The sequence below is a fragment of the Palaemon carinicauda genome, chromosome 2 (genome assembly GCF_036898095.1).
Source record: "Palaemon carinicauda isolate YSFRI2023 chromosome 2, ASM3689809v2, whole genome shotgun sequence".
NCBI classification, from domain to species: Eukaryota; Metazoa; Arthropoda; class Malacostraca; order Decapoda; family Palaemonidae; genus Palaemon; species Palaemon carinicauda.
In genome coordinates, this window is record NC_090726.1 from 133838399 (window position 1) to 133861439 (window position 23041).

Genomic DNA, 23041 nt, shown 5'->3' on the forward strand with positions numbered 1-23041 from the left:
TTAATTCTGTTTTTCTTATTATTAAACTTATGTTTTCATTTTATGTATATGAAAACACACAATACTTTTATATATATTTGTTTTTATTACAGTTGCTGTTTGTGTGACAGCATATTGCAGACTTGGCCTCCACCACTGGGATGGAGTCATTGTGTTGATACTACTCCCATATTACCCCGCTCTACCATCTCTATGTGGATGGCCAGCAGGTCCTCTGCGGGGAAACACCTTTCCCGTTCGTGGGATAGGTAGCGCTTCCGGATGGTTTCTTCAGTGGCGATGGGTCAATGGCCTTTCTTAGCTGCCAGAGGGAATGCATACTCTTAAGCTTGTCCGTTCTCCCTCAGGGACACCCTTCCAACTGGAGGTGAACCCAGGAACTAATCTCGGCTAAATTTCTCGGGTAGCGCTCGATGCCGACCTTCAACTTTAATATGGTTTGTAGACAGAGAGCGCTGCCAAGAGGTTCGCCTACAGGGGTTGGACAGCTTTCCCTTTCGAGAGTGAGTTGACCTCTCCAGGTGTTGGGCTGCTCTCCCTTCCAGGGAAGAGCTTCCATTCATCAGCTGTCTCACTGTCGGCGAGTCTCTGGGGCAGAATTACTGACAGCTCGACGAAGATCAGCAGTTGCTATCTTCTCGCCGATGATTGTGCTTTTCCCCCTGCAGCTGGGGGTAAGCAAAGTCCAAAGCAAGGCCCTCCTTTGGGAGGATATCTCTCTAATTCGAGAGAGAGAGAGAGAGAGAGAGAGAGAGAGAGAGAGAGAGAGAGAGAGAGAGAGCTTAATTCATGATTAGCATGTGAATTATGCTTACGCTTCTCCCCCTAGGTCTGAGGGAAAGCATAGTCCAAGGCAATGTCCTTCTTCGGGAGAACATTCCTCTCGTTCTCGAGAGAAACCTCGTCATCAGGTTTTTGTGACTGTTATTTCTTCACTAAATTTATGCCTGTTGTATGATAAAACTTGTGAAAAGGGCTTATCATTTCATGTATATTGATGAAAAATAAAAGAATTAATTTTATTACCTCCGCCAACGAAGTTGAAAGGAGGTTATGTTCTCCCTCTGTGTGTTTGTGTGTGAGTTTGTGGTTGATAGTGAACACCTTCCTGGCCATAATTTTAATTGTAGAGTAATGAAACTTGCAGGGATTAACTTGTGTAAAAAGCTGGAGAGGATTAAATTTTGGAAGGTCAAGGTCAAAGGTCAAGGTCATGTCAAGCAAAATGTCCAATTCCCATAATCAGCCATGCATTGTCCCAGACTTCTAACTTGGTTCATATCTGAAACTCCATGATAATTCATACATGTTAAGGTCAAAGGTCAAGGTCAAGTATGTCCATGGGCAAGGTCAAGGAAAAGGTCAAATTGCAGTCATCAACCATACAGCTACAGTTTTAATCGTAAAATAATGAAATTAGTAGGAATTTTAAAATATTATGAAAAGAAATAGAAATAATTGAAATTTAGAAGATCAAAAGTCAATGTCACGGATGAGCAAAACATCCATATCATGTAATCAGCCATAAGTTTGGTCATCCTAGTACAGAGACTTCAAATTTGTTTCATATTTGAGTGTATAAAAATCCACGCTAATTTTTACATTTTAAGGTCAAAGGTCAAGGTCAAGGTCGAGCAAAAGGCCGACAAATAAACTGCTTTGGCGAAGGTCTGCGATCTACTGAGTGCCCCTCTAGTTATATATGTTAATGTGATTTATGACTAAAATTTTGTTGTTCTGAAACGAGAGTTCTAGATATTCCTTCGGCGCCAGTAAGAAGATTCGAGAGAGAGTCCCTGGCGCTCCATTCTGTTGCAGAATGATAGTCATGGGTGCTTCTCGTTTGTCAAGAGCACTGGTCCCTCGTATATAAAGGACAAGTGACGAGTGAGAGGAGGCAGACCAGACTATTACACCGCTGGTGTTTGGAGACTATTTCTGCTACATCCACTGTGACCTGGAATTTGTTGTTGAACTTGCAACAAAATATTATCTTGAAAAAGATAAAGAAGTTTCAAAATTCATCTGTTCAACGTCAAAAGCTGTGTTCCTACACATTAACCTTTTATATCTGAAACCAAGCAAAGTCATCTATTCCTCGCTGCATAGAAGTTTGTGAAGTAAACTCAAGACCTACTTCTTTGTAAGAACTTATGTAAAATAACTTATGTAAACTACTATTTAGTTTCGGTGTGCCATGAGTATTCGGTGGACCTTGTATAATATTGTATAAACGTATGTTAAATCTTGAATATAGTTATATTTTGTTTGCTGGCTATCACTATTATTTGCTGTTAATTCATTTGCTGTTAATGTTTTGCTATTGTGTGTTAAACTTTTTGGGTAGATTTTACATAAGCTACATTGTGTACAATAATTGAACGTAACTTTTAGGGATTTATTTCTCGCCCTCCATCAGACACTAAGAGTCTGTTCAGGCGGGCCTTGATGCGTGAAAATAATTTCTTAACAGTTTATGTTTTGCTCTGTATCTTTTCAGTTATTCGCTAGCATTTGTATTCAGGCTTAATAGTTTTCTGATCACTATTATAACACTTTCCAAAGAGATAAGTCTTCAGGTTTTTCTTGAAAGCTGCCACATTTTTGCTATTCTTGACATCAAGTGGAAGGTCGTTGAAGAGTCTCGGTGCAGCATAACAAAAAGTTCTTCCTCCTATTGCATGATTCACACTCATTTCGAATAGTCTATAAGGGTCATCAGCATGTCTAACTCTTACAGCAGCGCTAGTAGCTTGAGGGTAGGGGACCAAGCAATCACGAAGATATTTATGCTTATCACTTGTAAGTGCCTTGTAAGTTAACAAACAAATCTTAAATTTAATTCTAACCTTAACAGGTAACCAATGTTGATCGATCAGTGCAGGAGTTATTCTCTCCCAAAATTTAATGCCTTTTATCAGTCTAGCCACTCGCTCTCTCTTTGTTAATTGTATAAAATAGCCAGCAAACATGTCAAGAGTTTAAAACACCTGAGTTTTTTTTTGAGAGGATCCACAAGTTTAGAAATTGTGATCTCAAGAAATCAAGCTTAGTGAGTTCGGGTAAACATCTTGAACTTATGTTAAAAATTCAAAGAAGAAAGAGGATATTAAACATGTGTTAGTTCAACATTTGGTTGAAGACTGTTTACCTCAGGATGTGTTAGATACGATGGATAGGGAATCGTTGTGTTCTAATTTACCAGCTGTAGAAATTGAAAGACTTGGAGTAGAAACTCTTGAGTGAAAAGGTAAGAAGCTGAGCGTGAGAGACCTGAAGCAGAGTTTAAACGGGAACAGTTAGAAGCTGAGAGTGAGAAATTAAAAATTGAATTGGAGATAAAGGTTCATGGAATTAGTGTTCAAAAGAAGTTAGCTTTAGAAAACTTAGCAGGCTAATTCTAATGATACAGGTAAAACTAGGTCAGATATTTTCAAAGAAAATACAGTAGTTGTGCCTTCTTTTAATGAAAAGGATTTCGTTGAATATTTCGTTTGTTTAGAAAGAAAAGCTAATGTAAGTGAGCAGAAGAAAATTGAGCTTATATGCTATCAGGAGTTATGTTTGGTAGGACATGAAAGGTATATGCATCTATTCCTGAGGATAGTTGGTGATTATGAATTCTTAAAGGCTGCTATTTTACAGGCCTATGAATTAACTCCTGAAGCTTATAGGATGAAGTTTAGGAGTTAGACAAAAGATAAGCAGACGTATGTAGAATTTAGTAGAGAACAATCAGATTGGTTTGATAAATAGTGTAAAGCAGCAGTGAAGGTTTGATTTTGATATATCAAGATAAATTATTTTAATTGAACAATTTAAAAATCGTGTTAGTGAAAATATCAAGGTCTACTTAAATGAGTTATCTATCCTTCGTGAAACAGCTGTATGTGCCGATGATTATGTACTGGCTCACAAAGAGTCAAGGTCTAATGATAAATGGTTTATTACATCAAAAGACTTCAGGGACACAGATAAGCATACTCGTACTGATGTAGATCAAAGGTCTAATTCTGATTCACGTGTCAAGTCTCAAAGCAGCAGTTTTAATAGCAGTTCTGTAGGTTGTAATTATTGTAAGGAACCAGGTCATACGTTGTCTGCATGTTTTAAGTTGTGAAGGAAAGAAGCTAAAACTGTGGCTCTTGTGACTCTACCAAAGTCTCGTTATAGTGTGCTACCAGTAGAGGTTAACACTGTCAATGACCCCGTTTTTTACAGGAAGCCAGTGTATGTTCCAGACCTGTTGATAAGGTTTTCCACTCATATACTGCTAAGGGGTTTGTTGCTGTTGATGGTGGTTCACTGGACCCTGTTAGTATTATGTGTGATACTGGTTACGCCCAGTCACTAGTTTTGAGGAAGTTATCCCTGTGACTGAGAATTTGTTTTTTGGAAGTATGTTCCCATTCGTGGGTTTGGTGGTGGCTAATTTAGTGTTCCCTTGCATCGTATGGATCTTCATTGTGGCTGGTTATCAAGGCCTGTTGTTGGTGGTGTGGTTTCAGAGTTGCCTACTAATGGTGTTCATTTTTGCTTGGTAATTACTTGGTAGATGAGACTGTTGATGTCCGATTGAAGAATGTTAATGACCCAGTTCTGGATCAGGAGTTGGATGTTCTCAGACCTGATTTGTCTAGTTTCTTAAAGTACTGAGACTCGCGAGAAGACTCTGAGGTCTACCTACACGTCTAAAATGATGTGTTGGTTCGTGATAATGTCTCCACAGCCGTTTCTTCTACTGACTTGCCTCGTGAAGACTCGTTGGTTTGTATTGCTTCATCCACTAATAATTGTTGTACTGACAAATCTCGGGAAGATATGATAGTTCATGATACTTGTTTTCCAACATGTCTGGTAATATAATGATTCTGCTGTTAAATGTTCTATCAACCTGTCTCGAGAAGACATTTTGGTTTGTAATGTCATGTCTTCTGACTGTTCTACCAACTTGTCCTGTGAAGACACGTTAGTTTGTGATGATTCTCTTTTTGAAAATTCTAATAACCTGTATTTTAAAGGTACTTTAGTTTGTGGTGATGTCTCTTCCAGAATTTTTCTTATTCTAGACATGTCAGAAATAACTGATATCTTGTTATTCAATGAATATTGTAATCCTGAGTGATTAAAAATTGATTGTAGTTGATTATTATGACTATGCTGTTGTTCAGGTTATTATCCATGTAAATCAAAATTTTAATTTTCTCGCTCTCGCTCATAAAGAACCTATAGCTGCTCATTTTGTAGCGAGTAGGATTGTGAGTTACAAGATTTTTTGTTTTTGCATAGCATTGTGCAGGATGTGATTTAGTTTTATTATGCCCATCCTGTGTGTCAAGATAATGTGAAATACAATGTCTTACTTGAAAACCTCTCTAATGGGCATTTCTACATTTGATTTATCATTTTTCCATGAACTTAAAAATGTTAGACCGGGGCCAAAAGGGGCATAGGTTAAATGTTATTTGAGAATTTTGTATGTGTTAAAAAGAAACCTTTTAGTTTTCTTTTTAATGATTTTTATTTTTGTCATTATTTGTCAGCTCTGTAAATTTTGATTTTTCATTTGAAGTTTGTAATAAAAAATTGTATTTCAATTTCATTGTAATGGAACTATTATATTTGTAATCATGCATGATAAGATTATTTTCTTTGGATTTGTGAAAATTTGTTGGTTAATAACCCCAAACTTTTCGCTAGGCAGGGGGCTTTGTTATATGTATACTAAATTTATGCCTATTGTATGATAAAACTTGCAAAAATGGCTTATTTTTCATGTACAGTATGTTGATGTAAAAATTAGAAAAAAATTCTATTATGTTAATGTAATTTATGACTGAAATATAGTTGTTCTGAAACGAGAGTTCTAGATACTTCTTTGGCACCAGTAAGAATATTCGAGAGAGTCCATGGCGCTCCATCATGTTGCGTAATGCTAGTCTTGGGCACTTTTCGTTTGTCAGGAACATTCGGGAGCAATGGTCCCTCGTATATAAAGGACAGGTAACGAGTGACAGAAGGCTGACCAGACTATTACACTATTGGTGTTTGGAAATATTTCTGCTACATCCACTGTGACCTGGAATTTGTTATTGAACTTGCAACAAAATATTATCTTGAAGATAAAGAAGTTTCAAAATTCATCTGTTCAACGTCAGAAGCTGTGTTCCTACAAATCAACTGTTTATATCTGAAACTAATCAACTCCATCTGTTCCTCACTGCAAAGAAGCTTGTGATGTCAACTCAAGACCTACTTCTTTGTAAGAACTTATGTAAACTACTATTACGTTTTTTGTGTGCTGTGAGTATTTGGTCAGTTTTGTATAATACTGTAAATACTTTAGTTAAATCTTAAATCTAGTTATATTTCATGTTTCTTGGCGTATTCCCCGTTGTGTACAATAGTTGATCGTAACAGTGACGGAGCAGACTCCCTCTCCGGAGGAACCTGCTTGATGTTCCCCTTTGGGGCCCGTCGGGTGGAGGAGTTTCTGACCCCTGGTCACCCTTGGCGTTCTACTCCCCCTGCCGTAAGGAGACGCCTGTTTGAACCTCCGCCTGTTTGAACCTCCGCCTGTTTGAACCTCCGGGTTCTTATCTCGTGGTTGCCCTGGGTTCTCCTGACCCCGGACCTTCAGTCTCTTGTTACACTGAGCCTCCGGCCTCTCGTGACACTGGGCTTTCGGGTCCTTGTTACACTTGAGCCTTCGAGTTCTCGTAACCCCAAACCATCGGACTATCGTAACCCCAAACCATCGGACTATCGTTACGTTGAGCCTCCAGGCTCTCGTGACCCTGGGCTTTCGGGTCCTTGTTATGCTGAGCCTTTGTGCTCTCGTCACGTGGAGCCTTCAGGTTCTCGTGACCCTCATTACGCTGAGCCTAATGGCTCTCATAACACTTGTTACGCTGAACCTTCAGTGTCTCGTGACACTTGTTACAATGAGACATCAGTCTCTCGTAACCCTCGTTACGATGAGCCATCGGGCTCTCGTGACCCTCGTTACGATGAGCCATCGGGCTCTCGTGACCCTCGATACAATGAGCCATCGGGCTCTCGTGACCCTCGTTACAATGAGCCATCTGGCTCGTGACCCTCGTTCAATGAGCCATCGGGCTCTCGTGACCCTAGTTACAATGAGCTATCGGGCTCTTGTGACCCTCATTACGATGAGCCATCGGGCTCTCGTGATCCTCGTTACAATGAACCATCGGGCTCTCGTGACCCTTGTTACGATGAGCCTTCGGGCTCTCGTGACCTTCGTTACGATGAGCCTTCGGGCTCTCGTGACCCTCGTAACGATGAGCCTTCGGGCTCATATGACCCTCGTTATGATGAGCCTTTGGGCTTTCATGCCCCTCCTTACAATGAGCCTTCGGGCTCATGTGACCCTCCTTACAATGAGCCTTCGGGCTCATGTGACCCTCCTTACGATGAGCCTTTGGACTTGTGTGACCCTACTTACGATGAGCCTACGGGCAGTCGGGCTCATGTGACCCTCGTTACGATTAGCCTTCGGACTCATGTGACCTTCGTTATGGTGAACCATCGGGCTCATGTGACCCTCGTTACGGTGAGCCATCGGACTCATGTGACCCTCCTTATGATGAACCTTCGGGCTCATGTACCCTCCTTACGACGAGCCCTCCGGCTCATGTGACCCTCCTTACGACTAGCCTTCGGGCTCATGTGACCCTCCTCAGGACGAGACTTCGGGCTCATGTGACCCTCCTCACGACGAGCATTCGGGCTCATCATGTGATTCTCCTCATGACGAGCCTTCAGGCTCATCATGTGACCCTCCTCACGACGAGCCTTCGGGCTCTTCATGTGACTCCTGATGACGAGCCTTCGGGCTCATCATGTGACCCTCCTCACGACGAGCCTTTGCTTTGGGGACATCATGTGACCCTCCTCACGACGAGCCTTCGGGCTCATGTGACCCTCCTCACGACGAGCCTTCGGGCTCATGTGACCCTCTTCACGACGAGCCTTCGGGCTCATGTGACCCTTTTCACGACGAGACTTCGGGCTCATGTGACCTTCCTCACGATGAGCCTTGGAGCTCATGTGACCCTCCTCACGGTGAGTCTTGGGGCTCATGTGACCCTCCTCACGGCGAGCCTTGGGGCTCATGTGACCCTCCTCATGACGAGCCTTGGGGCTCATGTGACCCTCCTCACGACGAGCCTTCGGGCTCTTGTGACCCTCCTCACGACTAGCATTCGGGCTCCCGGGACCCTCGTTACGGTGACACTTCGGGCTCCCGGGACCCTCTTTACGGTGACCCTTCGGGCTCCCGGGACCCTCGTTACGGTGACCCTTCGGGCTCCCGGGACCCTCGTTACGGTGACCCTTCGGGCTCCCGGGACCTTCCTTACGATGAGCCTTCGGGCTCATGTGACCCTCCATACGATGAGCCTTTGGGCTCGTGTGACCCTCCTTACAATGAGCCTACAGGCACTCGGGCTCATGTGACCCTCGATACGATTAGCCTTCGGGCTCATGTGACCTTCGTTATGGTGAACCATCGGGCTCATGTGACCCTCGTTACGGTGACCCACCGGGCTCTTGTGACCCTCGTTACGGTGACCTATCAGGTTCTTGTGACTGTCGTTACGGTGACCCTTCGGGCTCTCGGGACCCTCGTTACGGTGACCCTTCGGGCTCCCGGGACCCTCGTTACGGTGACCCTTCGGGCTCCCGGGACCCTCGTTACGGTGACCCTTCGGGCTCTCGGGACCCTCGTTACGGTGACCCACCGGGCTCCCGGGCTCCCGGGACCCTCGTTACGGTGATCCTTCAGGCTCCCGGGACCCTCGTTACGGTGACCCTTCGGGCTCCCGGGACCCTCATTCCGATGACCCTTGGGCTCCTGTGACCCTTTGGGATCTTGTAACCCTCGTTACGGTGACCCTTCGGGCTCTCGTATCCCTGAGCATCCCTGAGCATTCGGGCTCTCGTCATACTGAGTCTTCGGGCTCTCGTGACCCTGGGCCTCTGGGTCCATTTTACATAGAACCTTCGGGTTCTTGTGACACAGAGCTTTTGGTTTCCTGTTGCGGTGGGCCTTTAAGCTTTCGTGACCCTGGGCCTCTAGGTCCATTTTACATAGAACCCTCGGGTTCTCGTGACACAGAGCTTTTGGTTTCCTGTTGCGGTGGGCCTTTAAGCTTTCATGACCCTGGACCTCCGTGCTCATGTTATGATTTACCTCTGGGTTTTCATAACCCAAATCGTGCCAAATCTCTCGGTTTTCGTGACCTCGAGCTTTCAAGCTCTCTTGACCCTCGGCGTCTGGGTCCACATTAAGCAGAACCCTCCGGTTCTCATCTGCTCTGTTATAAATGAAATGCTGGAAATGATGGATAAAAAAAAATGTATTTTAATATTACTTGATCTTAGTGTTGCTTCTGATACAGTTGTGCATGAACTGCTGCTAAATGATCTACGGTTCATCGGAGTTGAAGATCAAGCTTCCGAATACCTGGAAGACTACTTGGTTGGTAGAAATTACTGTGTACAAATTGCAAACTCTTATTCACCAAATGAACCTTTAAACAGAGGGGCTACCCCAGGGGAGTGTACTTGGCCAATCTTATTCTGCATTTATACTATGGGTCTATCGAAAATAACTACAAAGGCATGGTGTGAGGTTCAAACTATTTGCGGATGACACAATTTTACTTCTCCATAAATGATATAGAAGACATTATAAACCGAATCCTTGATAGTGTTAGAGAATAGATGACAAATAAACAACTAAAATTAAATGAGAACAAAACTGAGTTTATGGTGGTAGGAAAGAGAAACACTGTAAGCAGCTTGGGTGATATTCAAATAAACAATGACTCTGTGCCAATATCTAGTAAAGTTCGTGATCTAGGCGTATTTCTTGACTGCATCTTCTCTCAAATATATAATGTAGTAAAAACTGCTGGTTATCATCCAAGAAATATTGCTTTTATAAAAAAGTACGGGGATGAATGTTCCGCAAAGAAACTAGTGATAAACTGCGTGATTACCAGAATCGACTACTGTAACTCCATCTACTACAATCTTCCAAAAGTACACCTTAAGAAATTACAAAACATAATAAACAGAGGAGCAAGACGGATAAAAGGTATCCCACTCAGAGAAAGGATCACTCCTATACTAATTGATCTACAATGGCTGCTGATTAAAGCGAGAATTTAATTTAAAATATGTACAATAACCCACCAAGTTATCAGAATCGGTCGTCCAAATCTTTTAAGAGAATTACTACATATTGTGCAACCAACAAATTGTCCTGACACGAGAATAGTTACAGATGGTTTCAAACTATCAGAACCTTGATAAATGTCTACAGAAGGCTCTAGAGTCTTTAAATATGCGGCCCCGAGACTATACAACAGGCTCACACGAGACATCCAAGTAATTGAAGATATTAAAGCTTTCAAGAGGGAACAGAAGACCTTATTCTGTGAGTGTTTTGACAGTGATGATGAAACCGAAAGCAAACAATACTCATGTAAAATGTTAAATGCTTCCGAATGAAAATCATAAAAGAATTGTGGAGGTCCTGTAGAGAGTAGGTTTCCCCTGCTGTACAGTACCAGATAAGCAGCTCTTAAAGTAAAGTAAAAGTAAAATAAGGCCTTAGGTACTGTACTGTCGACCCCTACATGGAATGACATTCAACCCGAGTGTGTTCCATGTAGTGCCTTCAAAGACTATAGCTGAGCACGTAGTGCTTAGTTACCAGTTCTTGAGAGCAAATGGGAGCGATTGTTGACTGAACCCAAAATCGGCCGAGCGTTGGCAGTACTCCCCAAGAGCCTCTTTGGGAGTATTGTCCCTGAGGTCCACGCAGCCGACTCAGTCATGATTGCCAGTATTGAGCCAGTACTTGTTCCTGTTACTGTAGACTTTCCTAAGAGGCTTGATACCTCTTTTAGGTGTCCTGCTTGTCCAACCCATTGTTGGCCGGAGATGTATTATGATGGCAACATCATAACCACAGATCTTTCAAGAAAAGCTACAGCAATCCCTGGCATCCTAGAACTGAAAGATGGAAAAGCCTCAATTCTAATCAAGGGTTTATCTGAAGGAACTGCCAAGATCAAGAAGGGTGACCTCTTGGGGAAGGTGTTCACCATGGCAATGGTGGATACTCGTCTATCCTGCCTGATAGCACAGGAGTGCGACCTGACACCTGAACCGAATGTATTGGAAGAGATAGATAATCTATCTCTAACAAACTGGACTCCTCGGAAGAACCAGTTCTGTCAAATGCTTCGTTATCTTGCGGTCATCAGTACTGGTGACGTTAATGTGGGAGAGTGCTCGAACACACTAATACACATCCACCTGTATAAGGAGACACCTATTTATCAGAGGGTTCGACGGTTTACAAAAGCCCTTGCTGATGCCATCGAGGAACAGTGCAAGGAATTGCATGAACTGGGTATCATTGAACGCAGCATCTCTCCTTGGTCTTCACCCATTGTTCCAGTCCTTAAAAAAGGACAACAGTATAAGGTTGTGTGTGGACTACCGTAGACTGAATAAGGTGACTCTCTCTAATTAGTTCCTAATGCCAAACATGGCAGACTCCATATTTGGGCTACAAGGAATCAAATACTTTACAACCCTTGACCTGGTTCATGTATACTACCAGTTACCGTTAACAGAGGACAATAAAGAACATGCGGCTTTCTCTACCGCCTTTGGATACTGGCAGTATGGGCATTTATCGTTTGGACTGAAGAATGTACCTACAGTGTTCCAGAGAGAAATGTAAAGTATTCTCCAAGAGCTCCCGAAAGCCAAGGTGGTTGACTACAATGATGACATCTCGATCCTTGGGTCTTCTTTCGAGGAAAACCTGAAACTGGTAGAACGAGTTTTGCCTACTCTCCAGAAGCACGGTCTCAAGATAAAGCTCAGGAAGTGTTCTTGCGTTCAAGCCGAGGTCAAGTATCTTGGTCATCTGGTTGGACGTTCTGGTATGCTTAAGCTGCCAAAATACATCCAGAAAGTGGAGGACTTCCCTAAACCTACCACTGTGCGTGAGCTACAGGGATTCCTTATCTCCCTGTGCTCACAAATAGCCAAATAGTTATCTGCAAAGACTTGAGGACGTAAATCTCAAGGGACCAGAAGACTGAAATGGACTGTGCCTTTGTGCCCTTAGAGGAACTGTTCATGGAGGACATTATGTTGTTGCACCCTGACTACTATGCTGATGCTAAACCCTTGGAGTTGTTTGTTAATGCTTCAGGTGAGGATGCTGGTGCTTGTCTGTGCCAGGAGTCCTTGGAGCATCCAGGGGAGTGTCGGGTGACAGCAAATAACTCCATGACCTTCCTTAACTGCGAGACCCATTACTCTATCATTAGGCGCAAGTTGGCTGTTCTGCGATGGGGGGTGAAAATCTTCAGGGCCTTTCTCTGTCAGTTCTTCGTGATTCATTCTGATCACCATCCCCTGATGTATCTTCATGATATGAAGATGGTGGACAGTCATCTAGCATGGACACTGGAGGACCTGTCTGATTTCAACTTTGTTGTTAACTACTGTCCAGGTGATCAGAATGCTGCTGCCCTGTATTAACTGATTGTTTGTTTGCTACTGAACCTACCACTCCAAAGTTGCCTACAGGACTGGTCTTGTATAAGAAGGAGGTTCCTGGTGGTCCAGATTCTCTCACAGAATCCTTAGAGCTAGTCATGAACTGTTGCATGGAAGGGTCGGGTGTTGAACTCGACTCTTGGCTGAAGATACCAAGCTCCAGGATGCCCTAGTTCAGCAGTTTCTGAAAGACGCCAGTCAACTAGGCTTCAAATTGGACAAGACTGTCAGGAACATGATTAAGGCAATTCGTTTTCTAGGTACAGTCCCAGCTTGGGCCCCACTTGTCCTGAAGTCTATCGTGATCCATCCGTAACCGAGCCGCAGTGTGTGCATCTTCAGTGTTTGGATGGAGTGCATTTTAAATCTCTGATTGAGCTCTGTAATTATGTCTTACCAACTGATGTGACTCTGGACCATAAGACAGAGGTCAAATCTCGAGTGCAAGACGCTGAGGACTTAGTCGCTGATGATCAGGAAGTACCAGAGGATTGTCCTGTAATCCAGTATGTAACTGAAACGGCACCTTGTCAGTCCAGTTGTTCGCATGTGTCTCAACACTCGGCAATAGGTATTGTAATGATACAGGAAACCTTTTGTGCACTTGTTGATACAAAGGCACAGGTTTGTCTTGTAAATGAGTCTTTACTGAGCCAACTTGGCCTAGAGTACTAGGTATTGTCAGGAGAACAGTTAGAGGGGTTGACCAGTTCCTGCACCAGCCCTCTAGGTTATGTCCAGTTAGAGGTGAAGTGTCCTTTCGGGTGGAGACTACCGCTGTTTAACTATGCAGTGGTAGCTGCCAAAGAAATTGTTTTTTTTTTTTTTGGTAGGAATCTACCGGATGCAGCCTACCTGACACTGGATTCACCCCGAGAACAGTTGGTGTATGACCACACTACTGTTCTTTAATTGTCTCTCAAGGTACTTTTGTCTCCCCACCGACCCTAAACCTGATCGTGGAATGTTCTCCGGAAATGCGCTTCTGTCCTTTAGTCAGGTGGCCAAGATCCAAGGAGATCATCGACAGATCCAATCTGCCATCAAGATGATCTACTCTGGGGTTCTTGTATTTCAAGTTCCACCCTCCTATCTGCCCTATAGGAGATGTTGGTCTGACCTGGAAGTGCACCAGGGTTTGCTAGTGAAGCGAAACCCAGGCGGCGTAGTAGTCCCAGTAGTCGCCTTCAGTGTCCTGATAGACCTAGTTGCTGAGACCCACCTCTAGAACGCTGACTGGGAGATCATGAAAATGACTGCAATGCTTCGTTGACTCATTTGACACAAATCTTTGATTAGTGTACTGCGGGATATGTGCCGGACATGTTGGGAATGTCAGACTTGTAAGGTTTCGAGGGAGGTGGTTGCCCCACCAATCTTGAAGATAGTGACCCCTTCTCCTTTTAAATTGGTTGCTATGGACCTAGTGAGTCTCCCAACAACCAGTACTGGTCTTATTTATTGGGTGTCTGAGGGTAGTCGACCATTATTTCAAGTAGGCGATGGCAGTACCCATAAGGAGTAAGAAGAACAGTACAATATGCCAAGTGCTTGGAGACAGAGTTTTACCTGTTATTCCTCATGTTCCGGTCCTGATATTGACTGATGACGGCCCTGAGTTATTTCCCAGGAATTTACTGAGTTTTTGGTGCGGTACAACATTGTACATGTGAAAACAATTGTGTATAAACCCTCTAGTAATGGTGCACTGGAGCGGGTGAACCGTACCCTTGGTGAGTTACTGAGTGTGATTTCTAGGAATCTCTGAAATGGTGCCAGTACTCATCCCGAGCAGTTCTCGGCTACAACCATTCCCACCGCACTGAGATTGGCTGTACTCCAGCTGAGAACATACTGAAGGGTGTTCACGATGTTTATAGTATCTCGTTGCTGTCAGCAGAAACGACAGACCAATGGACTGAAGGACATCCTCGGTACAAACCCTTTAAAGAAGTTTCTCTGGTTCTTATGAAGGCGTGCCAGTTGGGACACCTTCTGTTGAACAACCTCATCCCTAGGTTTGAGGGGGTATTCAGTGTTACTAAGGACCACGAGAATAAAGTCTCCTATGAGCCGCAGGGCCTGCCTGTTGGCGAACTGGTAAAAGCTCACCATATTCAGGTAAAGGCCTGGCTAGAGCCTCCAGTCTATCTTAGGAGGTACTTTCTATGGTATCCAAAGTGTCCTGATCCTGTAACTGAGACTCGGAATAGTCCAGGACTTATGGATAATAGTCAGACTTCCTCTGAAGTCTCAGAGTTCTGGTTCTAGTAGCGATAGTGACTTCTATGGGGTGGCTGCAGTAGTCGCATCATACCTTTTGTTTCGATTGTAGCAAGTCCTGATGACAAAGGAAAAGTTACTGTCCTACTAGAACTATTACTCAGCTTAAACCCACCCTTAAGCCAGCTAGGACTTATGAGAGGAAAAGAGCAATGTATGCTTGGTTATATCCCCCTAGAAAATTTTGATGAGACTCCTGTATTGAAGCCTGAATCGTTTAGAGATTGTGTGGCCCTCCAACTGTGGGAGAACAGCCCCACTGAAATGTGTGAAACCCCAATTTTGTAGTTCTCTCCTGGTCCCGAATTTCCTACACCACGATTTTTAGCCTCTTTTCAAGAGGAAGGTGTCGTTTATCCTCCTGCGCATTGGGAATTCTGGGAAGTTTCCAGCATTCGGTTATTTAAACCACTTTCTGCTGGCTCCTAGAGTTCCAGTTCAGACTGGTCAAGAACTGCTAGTATAGAAAGCCCTGTTTCTGACTCGGCAGTGTCCAATTATCCTGATTATGACTTTATTGGCTTTTTGCCACCAGATTGTGACAACCGACTGTTACCTGAAAATCCCACCTCTAGTGGATTTAGTCCCCATGGACTAGGTCAAATGGTCTGGTCCCTGTACCTACCTTTAGTTCAGTGTCGAGTCATGGAGTGGAGGCCTCGTCTCACTGACCAGACGAATACTACAGAGAGGGAACTGTCCTCCATTTCTGAGTCGCCTCAGAATTCAAACCCTTTCCGACAATCTGATGGTAAAGTGAAACACCGGTCAGAACTTTAGGCTGAAGAGCCAGTCGGGTGTATTTGACCTGAACCAGACAGCTCTGTTTGGGTTGTCTTTAACAGAGCTTTTCCCTGAGTCATCACCTGATTTTTCAGGATTTTCTTTGTCCTCTTCTGAGTCTACGAATTGTCTCTGGTCTGCATCAGAGTGTCGATAACTCGCAGATATCAACTGTGTACGAGGTTTTCAATCTGTTAAAGGCACCTCGTTTGTACCTGGAGAGTCACCGAACTAACCTGTCTCCGGTGCTGCAAGAGATTAACATAGCTCGCCTAGAGATTGCTGAATCCCGGCACATGTCCCGAGACAGAATTTTGAGACTCGGAAGATGAACTAGGAATCTCTCACTGAATTAATCACTGAAGTTTTTTATTTAAAGTTTTTGTATAGTACAGTAATTATTTTTTTATTAGTCAGTTTTGATTCCTACATTGGAGTAGTTAAAATGCTGTGGAAGGAGACACCTTATGGGGGAAAACTGTATTGAGTCACGGTTTGTTTGATTATTTTTATTAATTGTTGTAAATTTTCCTTGATTGTGACAGTAATACTGGATTTAGTAATTTGTCTATTGTACTGTAATAGTCCAAAATCAATAAGTTTTGTACTCTTTAAAATTGATTTTGGACTACAATGAATGTCAGTTTTTTTTCTGGAATAGTTTTATGACTGTTTGCCTGTAATACTGTAATGGTGCCTGTAATAATGACTGTGATGTAATGTAAATGTATATTATTGGAGCATTGTTGGAAGGGATGGATGATAAATATAATTTTCAGTTGTAATGTACTGTATATACATTGTGTTTCATGGTTTATCGTCAATTCCTATCACATTTTTTTGTATTACTGAACTGTCAAATGATGTACCTAATGTAATTTGTTCTGTGTTTTATAGATCTTGGTTTAGGGCACTGTTGCTTATCATGAGGAGTTTTGAGATGGACTGAGGAACTAGTGAGGGGGGAATGTAGAAAATTGTATAGAAAAATAAAAATTATTTTATACTTTTATTATTTATTTTCATTTTTATTGTTTAAGTTATATTTGTACAATGATTATTATTTATTCTTTAATAATTTTTGTACTACCTAATTTGATTATATCCAGTCCATCACTAAAAATTCTTCTTATTGCAGAGTGACGGTGCCCTGCACCCAGCGGGGATCATATGCTAGAAATTTCTTAAAAGATGAAGATTGTAAAAAAAAAAAAAAAACAGGTTCACTTGGATAAATTATCTGAATTAAAGATTTCTGTGGAACCTATTAGGTGAGGGCAAGCAATGATTTACTGTGGAGATTCTTGGGATATTAGTGCAGTGGACACTTTAATGGAAAAAACCGTATGGTTGAGAATCTCTTATCAGTAGGTAGTCGGAGATTTATGTCCAGACCCTGTTGACTCTCTATGTAGATCGTGAACCGCAATATGGTGGGGTTCTCCTTCAAGCTTGAAGTTCCAAAACACAAGCTTGGAACTTTGTCTTGACTATGTTGACCTTGGCCGAAAAGGTTTTGTCTTGATCCTAACTGTGAAGGTTAATATTATGTTTTGTAACCGGAACCTGATGGGATGGTGATTTGGAGGAGGATTTGTTCTGTAACTGGATTACAAACCACGCTATTTAATAGGGTTATTACTTTCGGCGTAGCTGAAATGACGAGCCATTCATTTTTAACGAGGGTTAACTACCCACAGCGCTAGTTAGCGGCGGGTTTGGAGGGTAGCTTGCTACCTCTCCCCCTCATACACCTGCGATTGAGCAACACTGTGCTTTCGGCTCGGATAGTGAAATATCGTTGCCGCTCTTCACCCTCGCCGACTTTTGCCAGCCATTAACGCCATTTTGTTTTCTCTTTTTCTCTCAGTGTGTGTGAAGTTGACTTCTGCGACCATGCGCACCTGCCCTGGACTCTCCGGCCGCCCTTGTGGAACATATATGTCGGCGGTCGAGACTGATCCTCATGCCCTTTGTCCTTCCTGCAGAGGTTAATGGTGTGATAGTGTTAACAAATGTAGTGAGTGCAGGGAGTGGTCTTCCTCCCAGTGGGAGAGGTTTGCGTGACAGCGGAAGAAGTAGTCCAAGCGGGATATTTCTCTTTCAAAGGTTGCCTTGAAGGGAGAAAAACCCAAGGCCTCTTCTTCTGTCGCCCAACCCTCTTCCGAAGCTCCTACTTGGTCGGTTTCTTACGAGAGACCGTCGAGTAGTAGCGTAGACCAAGTTATTTCCGACTAACCCCAGGTCTCGAGAGATGAAGTTGCTTCCCCTAGCGAAGCAGCACCACCTCTCCCCCGGGTGAGGCCTTGTCACCGACTTCCATTTTTCAGATATGGTCCTCCTTGGGGCTCACGGGTTCGCCCTCCAAGGAGGCCATGCTGCAGTTCATCCGCATGGGGGCTTCTGTTCAGCAATCTTCGTTGCCGTCAGAGGTAGATCCCCTGACTCTTGTCGAGGTTGTTGTGTCAGAGGTGTCTTATGCGGCGTCATCTATCTCCTCTGCCACTCCAAACTCTACAGCTGTAGCTGCCGACTTAGTTTCCCCCGTTCCTGACCATCCTCCGAGGGGGAAACTAAGTTCGTCGGTCTCTCTTGCAAGTGTTTCTCCCCCTCGGGAAGTTCATTTATAGAGACTCCTCTTCGGAGGGCTGCTGACGGTCAGCTTGCTGATCCAACTGCCCTCCAAGGGTGCATCCATCGGAAGGCTCGCCTCCTCTTTGCCCTGGAGGTCTCCCTTCACCTGCGGTGAAGAGGCGCCTCTTTGGTTCAACGTCATCACTGCAGTCCCCGGCAGAGGAGCCTCCGTCAGACCTTCATTCATCATCCATCACTGCACCTGCAACCAGTCTTGTGACTTTGGTCCTGGACCTCTCTGCAGATCATTCGCAATCACCTTCGGTGGATGGTCGTCCTTTCAAAAGACATGTCGACCCTCCATCCTCCAGACCTGCCGACCTTCCATCACCTTTCCCGACGCCTGTACAGCCCACTGTAGCTCCACCGAATTGCGCAACCGCGCGCCATCACTCGCCCTGCGCACCACGTGCAAACGCGCCCTTCTGCGCTCACCAGAAGCTCGTCACTCTACAGCGCTTCGGCGCACCCCTCATCCTGCTTGCCCCCACAGATAGCCGCATACTCACGCGCTCTCCTGCGAGCCACGCGCCCACGGGCCCACGATCACATGCGTATCCTGCGCACCCTGTGCGCACACGCCCAGGGTCGCCCACGCGCCAGCACACAACAGCGCACTTGCGCTCTCCTTCGCGCCCACAATCTCCTACGAGCCAGCGCTCTCCTGCGCCCAAGAGCCTTGCGCCCACGCGCCTACGATCTCCTATGCGTCTGCCCCCACTTGCGCGCCAACGCTTCCCGACGCGCCAGCACTCTCCTGTGCACCAACGCTCGCCTGTGTGCCAATACTCTCCTACGCGCCAGCACTCTCCTGCGCGCCAACGCTCTCCTACGCGCCAGCGCTCACTTGCGCTCCAACATGTGCGCTCTTCATCGGCCGCGCGCCAGCGCTCCCCCACACGCCGGCCCGCGCGCTGGTCTGCACACCATTATTCTTCAGTGCAAAAGTCTGTAGGTGAGATGAAAACCACGTTGCCGCCCCCACCTTTCACCAGCGCGCCAGCGCCCGCCTGAACTTTCGCGCTCACCTGCGCGCCAACTATCTCCTACGCGCACACATAGAGATGCGTGTGCGTGCCAACTCTCTTCCATGGACGGGCGCCAAGCTTCTCCAGCGCGCGGGCGCCAAGCTTCTCCCACGCGCGAACACAAATGTGTCATCCGGCAAGGTCGCCCTCGCCTCATTCCGCTCCCCACAAGCGCATACCAACACGCACTGCGGGAGAAGGGAAACACTTTCATGCAGAGGGATTTAGGATCCCTAAACTGCCTTCTAAGGTGGACCCACCTACCACAGTAACTCCTCGTAGGGAACATTCGGTCCCTTTCCCTTCAGGCGATCTGTCTGACAGTGTATCCGTCAGCCAGCAGCCCAGGTTCAGTGCCTTAGACAGAGCTGTAACACAGGCTTTCAAGCCTGTCCTATCTGATCGCTCATCAGAGCGACCTATAACACTAGACCTAAGGAACGGAACCATGGCTTCATCTACGTCCTTTGATGAGGAAAAGAGGAGTTTCTGAAACGGTCACTTCCCCAAGGGCGAAGCTGACTCCATGCAGACCATCGAAGCAAGTTCCTCCTGTTTCTCAGAGACTCTCCATCCCTGTCGGATGAAGATCTTCCGTCACCTAGGGAACCACGCGAGGAGAGAGAGACTCCTCCATCGCAATAATGGAGGAAATCTCTCTTCACGCCGAGAGTTCTCCGCAATCTGAGATCAGAAAGGACATGCCACACAGGTCATTGATGTTGGAGTCTTACCTCCTTCCCCGGAAGGAATACAAAGACTCCAAAACTCTGCCGAAGTCCTCCACTAGGACTAGAATGGAGACAGCCAGCTACTCAGGGAATGTCCACAACTCACCCCAAGAAGAGCTTTTGGGGTTAGAAGGAGACTTCGCTGTAAGTCCTACAGCAGGAGGAGACCAGCAAGATTCGGAGCACGCATTCTGGTAGGTTCTGACTCTAATGAGGGTTCTCAATGGGTTTTCCGACCCAGAGATACCCCCTTGAGAGGGCAAAGACACTGTCCTAGACTGCGTCTTTGGTACTCAAAGTCCAGTGCAGCCCTGCCCTGGTCTCAAGGGGTGAAGAGTACCTGGGACAAGATATCCCAACAGCTCTCTGAGTTTGCCTCCTCCAACCATGCCGGTACCACGAACAAGCTCCTCCCACCTCCTCGCGTTCAGCAGAGGAGGTACTTCGAGATCCTGGAGGAACTCATTTCATCTCTTTCTCTTCACCACTCTCTGGAAGAGCTAATCAGGGGAATCCCTCTTGAGAGACTCTCCAACCAGCAGGTCTCGTTCTCGGCAACCGAGATCCTTAATCAGGAAAATGTCACAAAGTATGCTATGCAAGCTACTTCGTGGCTGGACATCTGGTTAGGGACCTTGGGTGTTCTGATACGATCCGAGGAATTTTCCAAGGAACATACCAGGAAAGCTATGGAAACCTTCCTACTCTCAGGCACTCGTACGATCGAGTTTCTTGCCCACCAAGTCTCAAACTTGTGGGCAAACACCATCTTGAAATGTCGAGATGCAGTGTCTGAGAGGTTCCACCAGAAGGTCCCTAGCGTCGAAATAAACAGGCTCAGACATTCCTCCCTCTCATCTGTTTGAGCCTAAGGATGTGGAACTTGCTGCTGAGAGGTGGAGGAAGTCTCATCAAGACTTCCTCCTCCATAGGGCTTTAACATTTAAGCCCTATAAACCTCCAGCACCACAGCAGTTTCGTCCAACCAAGACCACAACAACGACAAAAACAGCAGAGAAGACAATGGTGTCTAAGCCCTCTCTTGTCAAAGACAGGAAAGGCAAAAAGTCCTCTAGGGGAGGGAATAATCCTAGAGGGAGCAGCCGAGGCCGCAAATGCTAGGATAGACAGTCCCTCTGCATTTCCACCAGTGGGGTGATGCCTACAAAGTTGCTCAGACAGATGGAAGCAATTCGGGACCGATTCCTGGACAATCTCCGTGATCAGTCTAAGATATCGCATCCTGTTCATAACATCTCTACCTCCTCTGACCAGGAATCCAGTGTCATTGAATTTCCTTACCATGGGATCGACAAGGGGGCAATCTCTTCGGGCAGAAGTCCAGACCCTGTTGAAGGAGGGCGCCCTCAAAGAGGTCCCCTACGGATCCCCAGGCTTCTTCAGTCGACTCTTTCTTGTAAAGAAGGCGTCTGGAGGCTGGAGACCAGTCTTCGACCTCTTGGCCCTGAACAAGTTTGTCAAACAAACTCTGTTCAGCATGGAGACGACAGACACGGTCAGACTAGCAGTAAGACCGCAAGACTTCATGTGTACACTGGACCTAAAGGACGCACACTTCCAGATCCCAGTCCATCCGTCTTCAAGGAAGAACTTAAGATTCTGCCAACACAACAGAAAGTACCAGTTCAAGGTGCTGTGCTTCGGTCTTTCCACTGGGCCACAAGTCTTCACCAGTGTGTTTACCTTAGTTTCATCTTGGGCACACAGGATTGGCACCTGTCTCTTCCATTATCTGGACGAATGGCTAATCCTAGCAGACTCGGTGTCAACCCTTCTTCAACACCGAGACAAACTTCTGAGACTTTGCCAGGATCTGGGGATCATGGTAGATCTCGAAGTCCTCTCTGCTTCCTACTCAGAGACTCATATACTTAGGCATGATTATAGACACCAATCTCCACAAAGCCTTCCCATCAGACGACAGGATAACAAAGCTGAGAAAAGTAGCAAGACCTTTTCTCAGACGAGAAGAACTTCCAGCCCAATAGTGGTTACATCTCCTCAGTCACCTTTCATCACTGGTTCCCAATGGTCGCATAAGGATGAGATCCCTCCAGTGGCAACTCAAGTCCCGGTGGAAAAAAGCTCATGATTCCCTGGACATCCAGATCCCCATGGGACCTGCGGAACAGACAGACCTTCAGTGGTGGGTGACAGATGAGAATCTATGAAAGGGAGTGGACGTTCTCGTCCTCCCCCTGGATTTGATGCTGTTCTCAGACGCTTCAAAAAAATGTGGGGGGGGGGGGGGGGGCACCTGCAGCACCACATGACCTCAGGCCTCTGGTCAGAGTCAGAAAAGTACCTCCACATAAATCTCCTAGAGATGAAGGCCGTCTTTCTGGCCCCTCAACAGTTCCAACAGTTCCTAGCATGCCCCTCGGTGGTGGTGATGAGCGACAACACCACATTAGTGGCCTACATTAACAAGCAAGAAGGTACTTTTTTACAGCAACTATCCCATCTAGCAGTAGAGATACTGAAATTGCCTGAAATCCACTCGATACCACTATCGGCACGCTTTATTCCGGGCAAAAGAAATGTGCTCACCGACAACCTGAGCAGAGCATCTCAGATAGTGAGTACCGAGTGGCCTTTGGATCATCTAGTAGCCAACAAAGTCCTGACTTTGTGGGGTTCTTCGACAGTAGATCTCTTCGCAACGGCCCTGAACTTCAGGCTCCCGCTGTATTGTTCCCCAGTCCCAGACCCCAAGGCTCTCTGGCAAGATGCTTTCCAACAACGGTGGGACAACATCGACGTTTACGCCTGTACCCCGTTCTGTCTGAAGAGGAGGGTACTCAACAAGACCAGAACATTAGTCAATCTTTCAATGACCCTCATAGCTCTGCTATGGCATCACGCAGAATGGTTTCTGGACATTCTGCAACTCCTAACGGAGCCTCCAAGAGAACTCCCCCCACGACACAATCTACTCAAACA

At 45.5% G+C, this 23041-nt stretch overlaps 1 protein-coding gene across 1 annotated transcript; it reads left to right on the forward strand.

The window, feature by feature from the left end:
• The first annotated feature begins 18077 nt into the window (after nucleotides 1-18077).
• Nucleotides 18078-19332, forward strand: LOC137620192 (uncharacterized). The gene is made up of 2 exons (XM_068350437.1): nucleotides 18078-18261; nucleotides 18389-19332. The coding sequence occupies exons 1-2, from the start codon at nucleotides 18078-18080 to the stop codon at nucleotides 19330-19332; spliced, it is 1128 nt and encodes a 375-aa protein (XP_068206538.1).
• Nucleotides 19333-23041: the final 3709 nt, after the last annotated feature.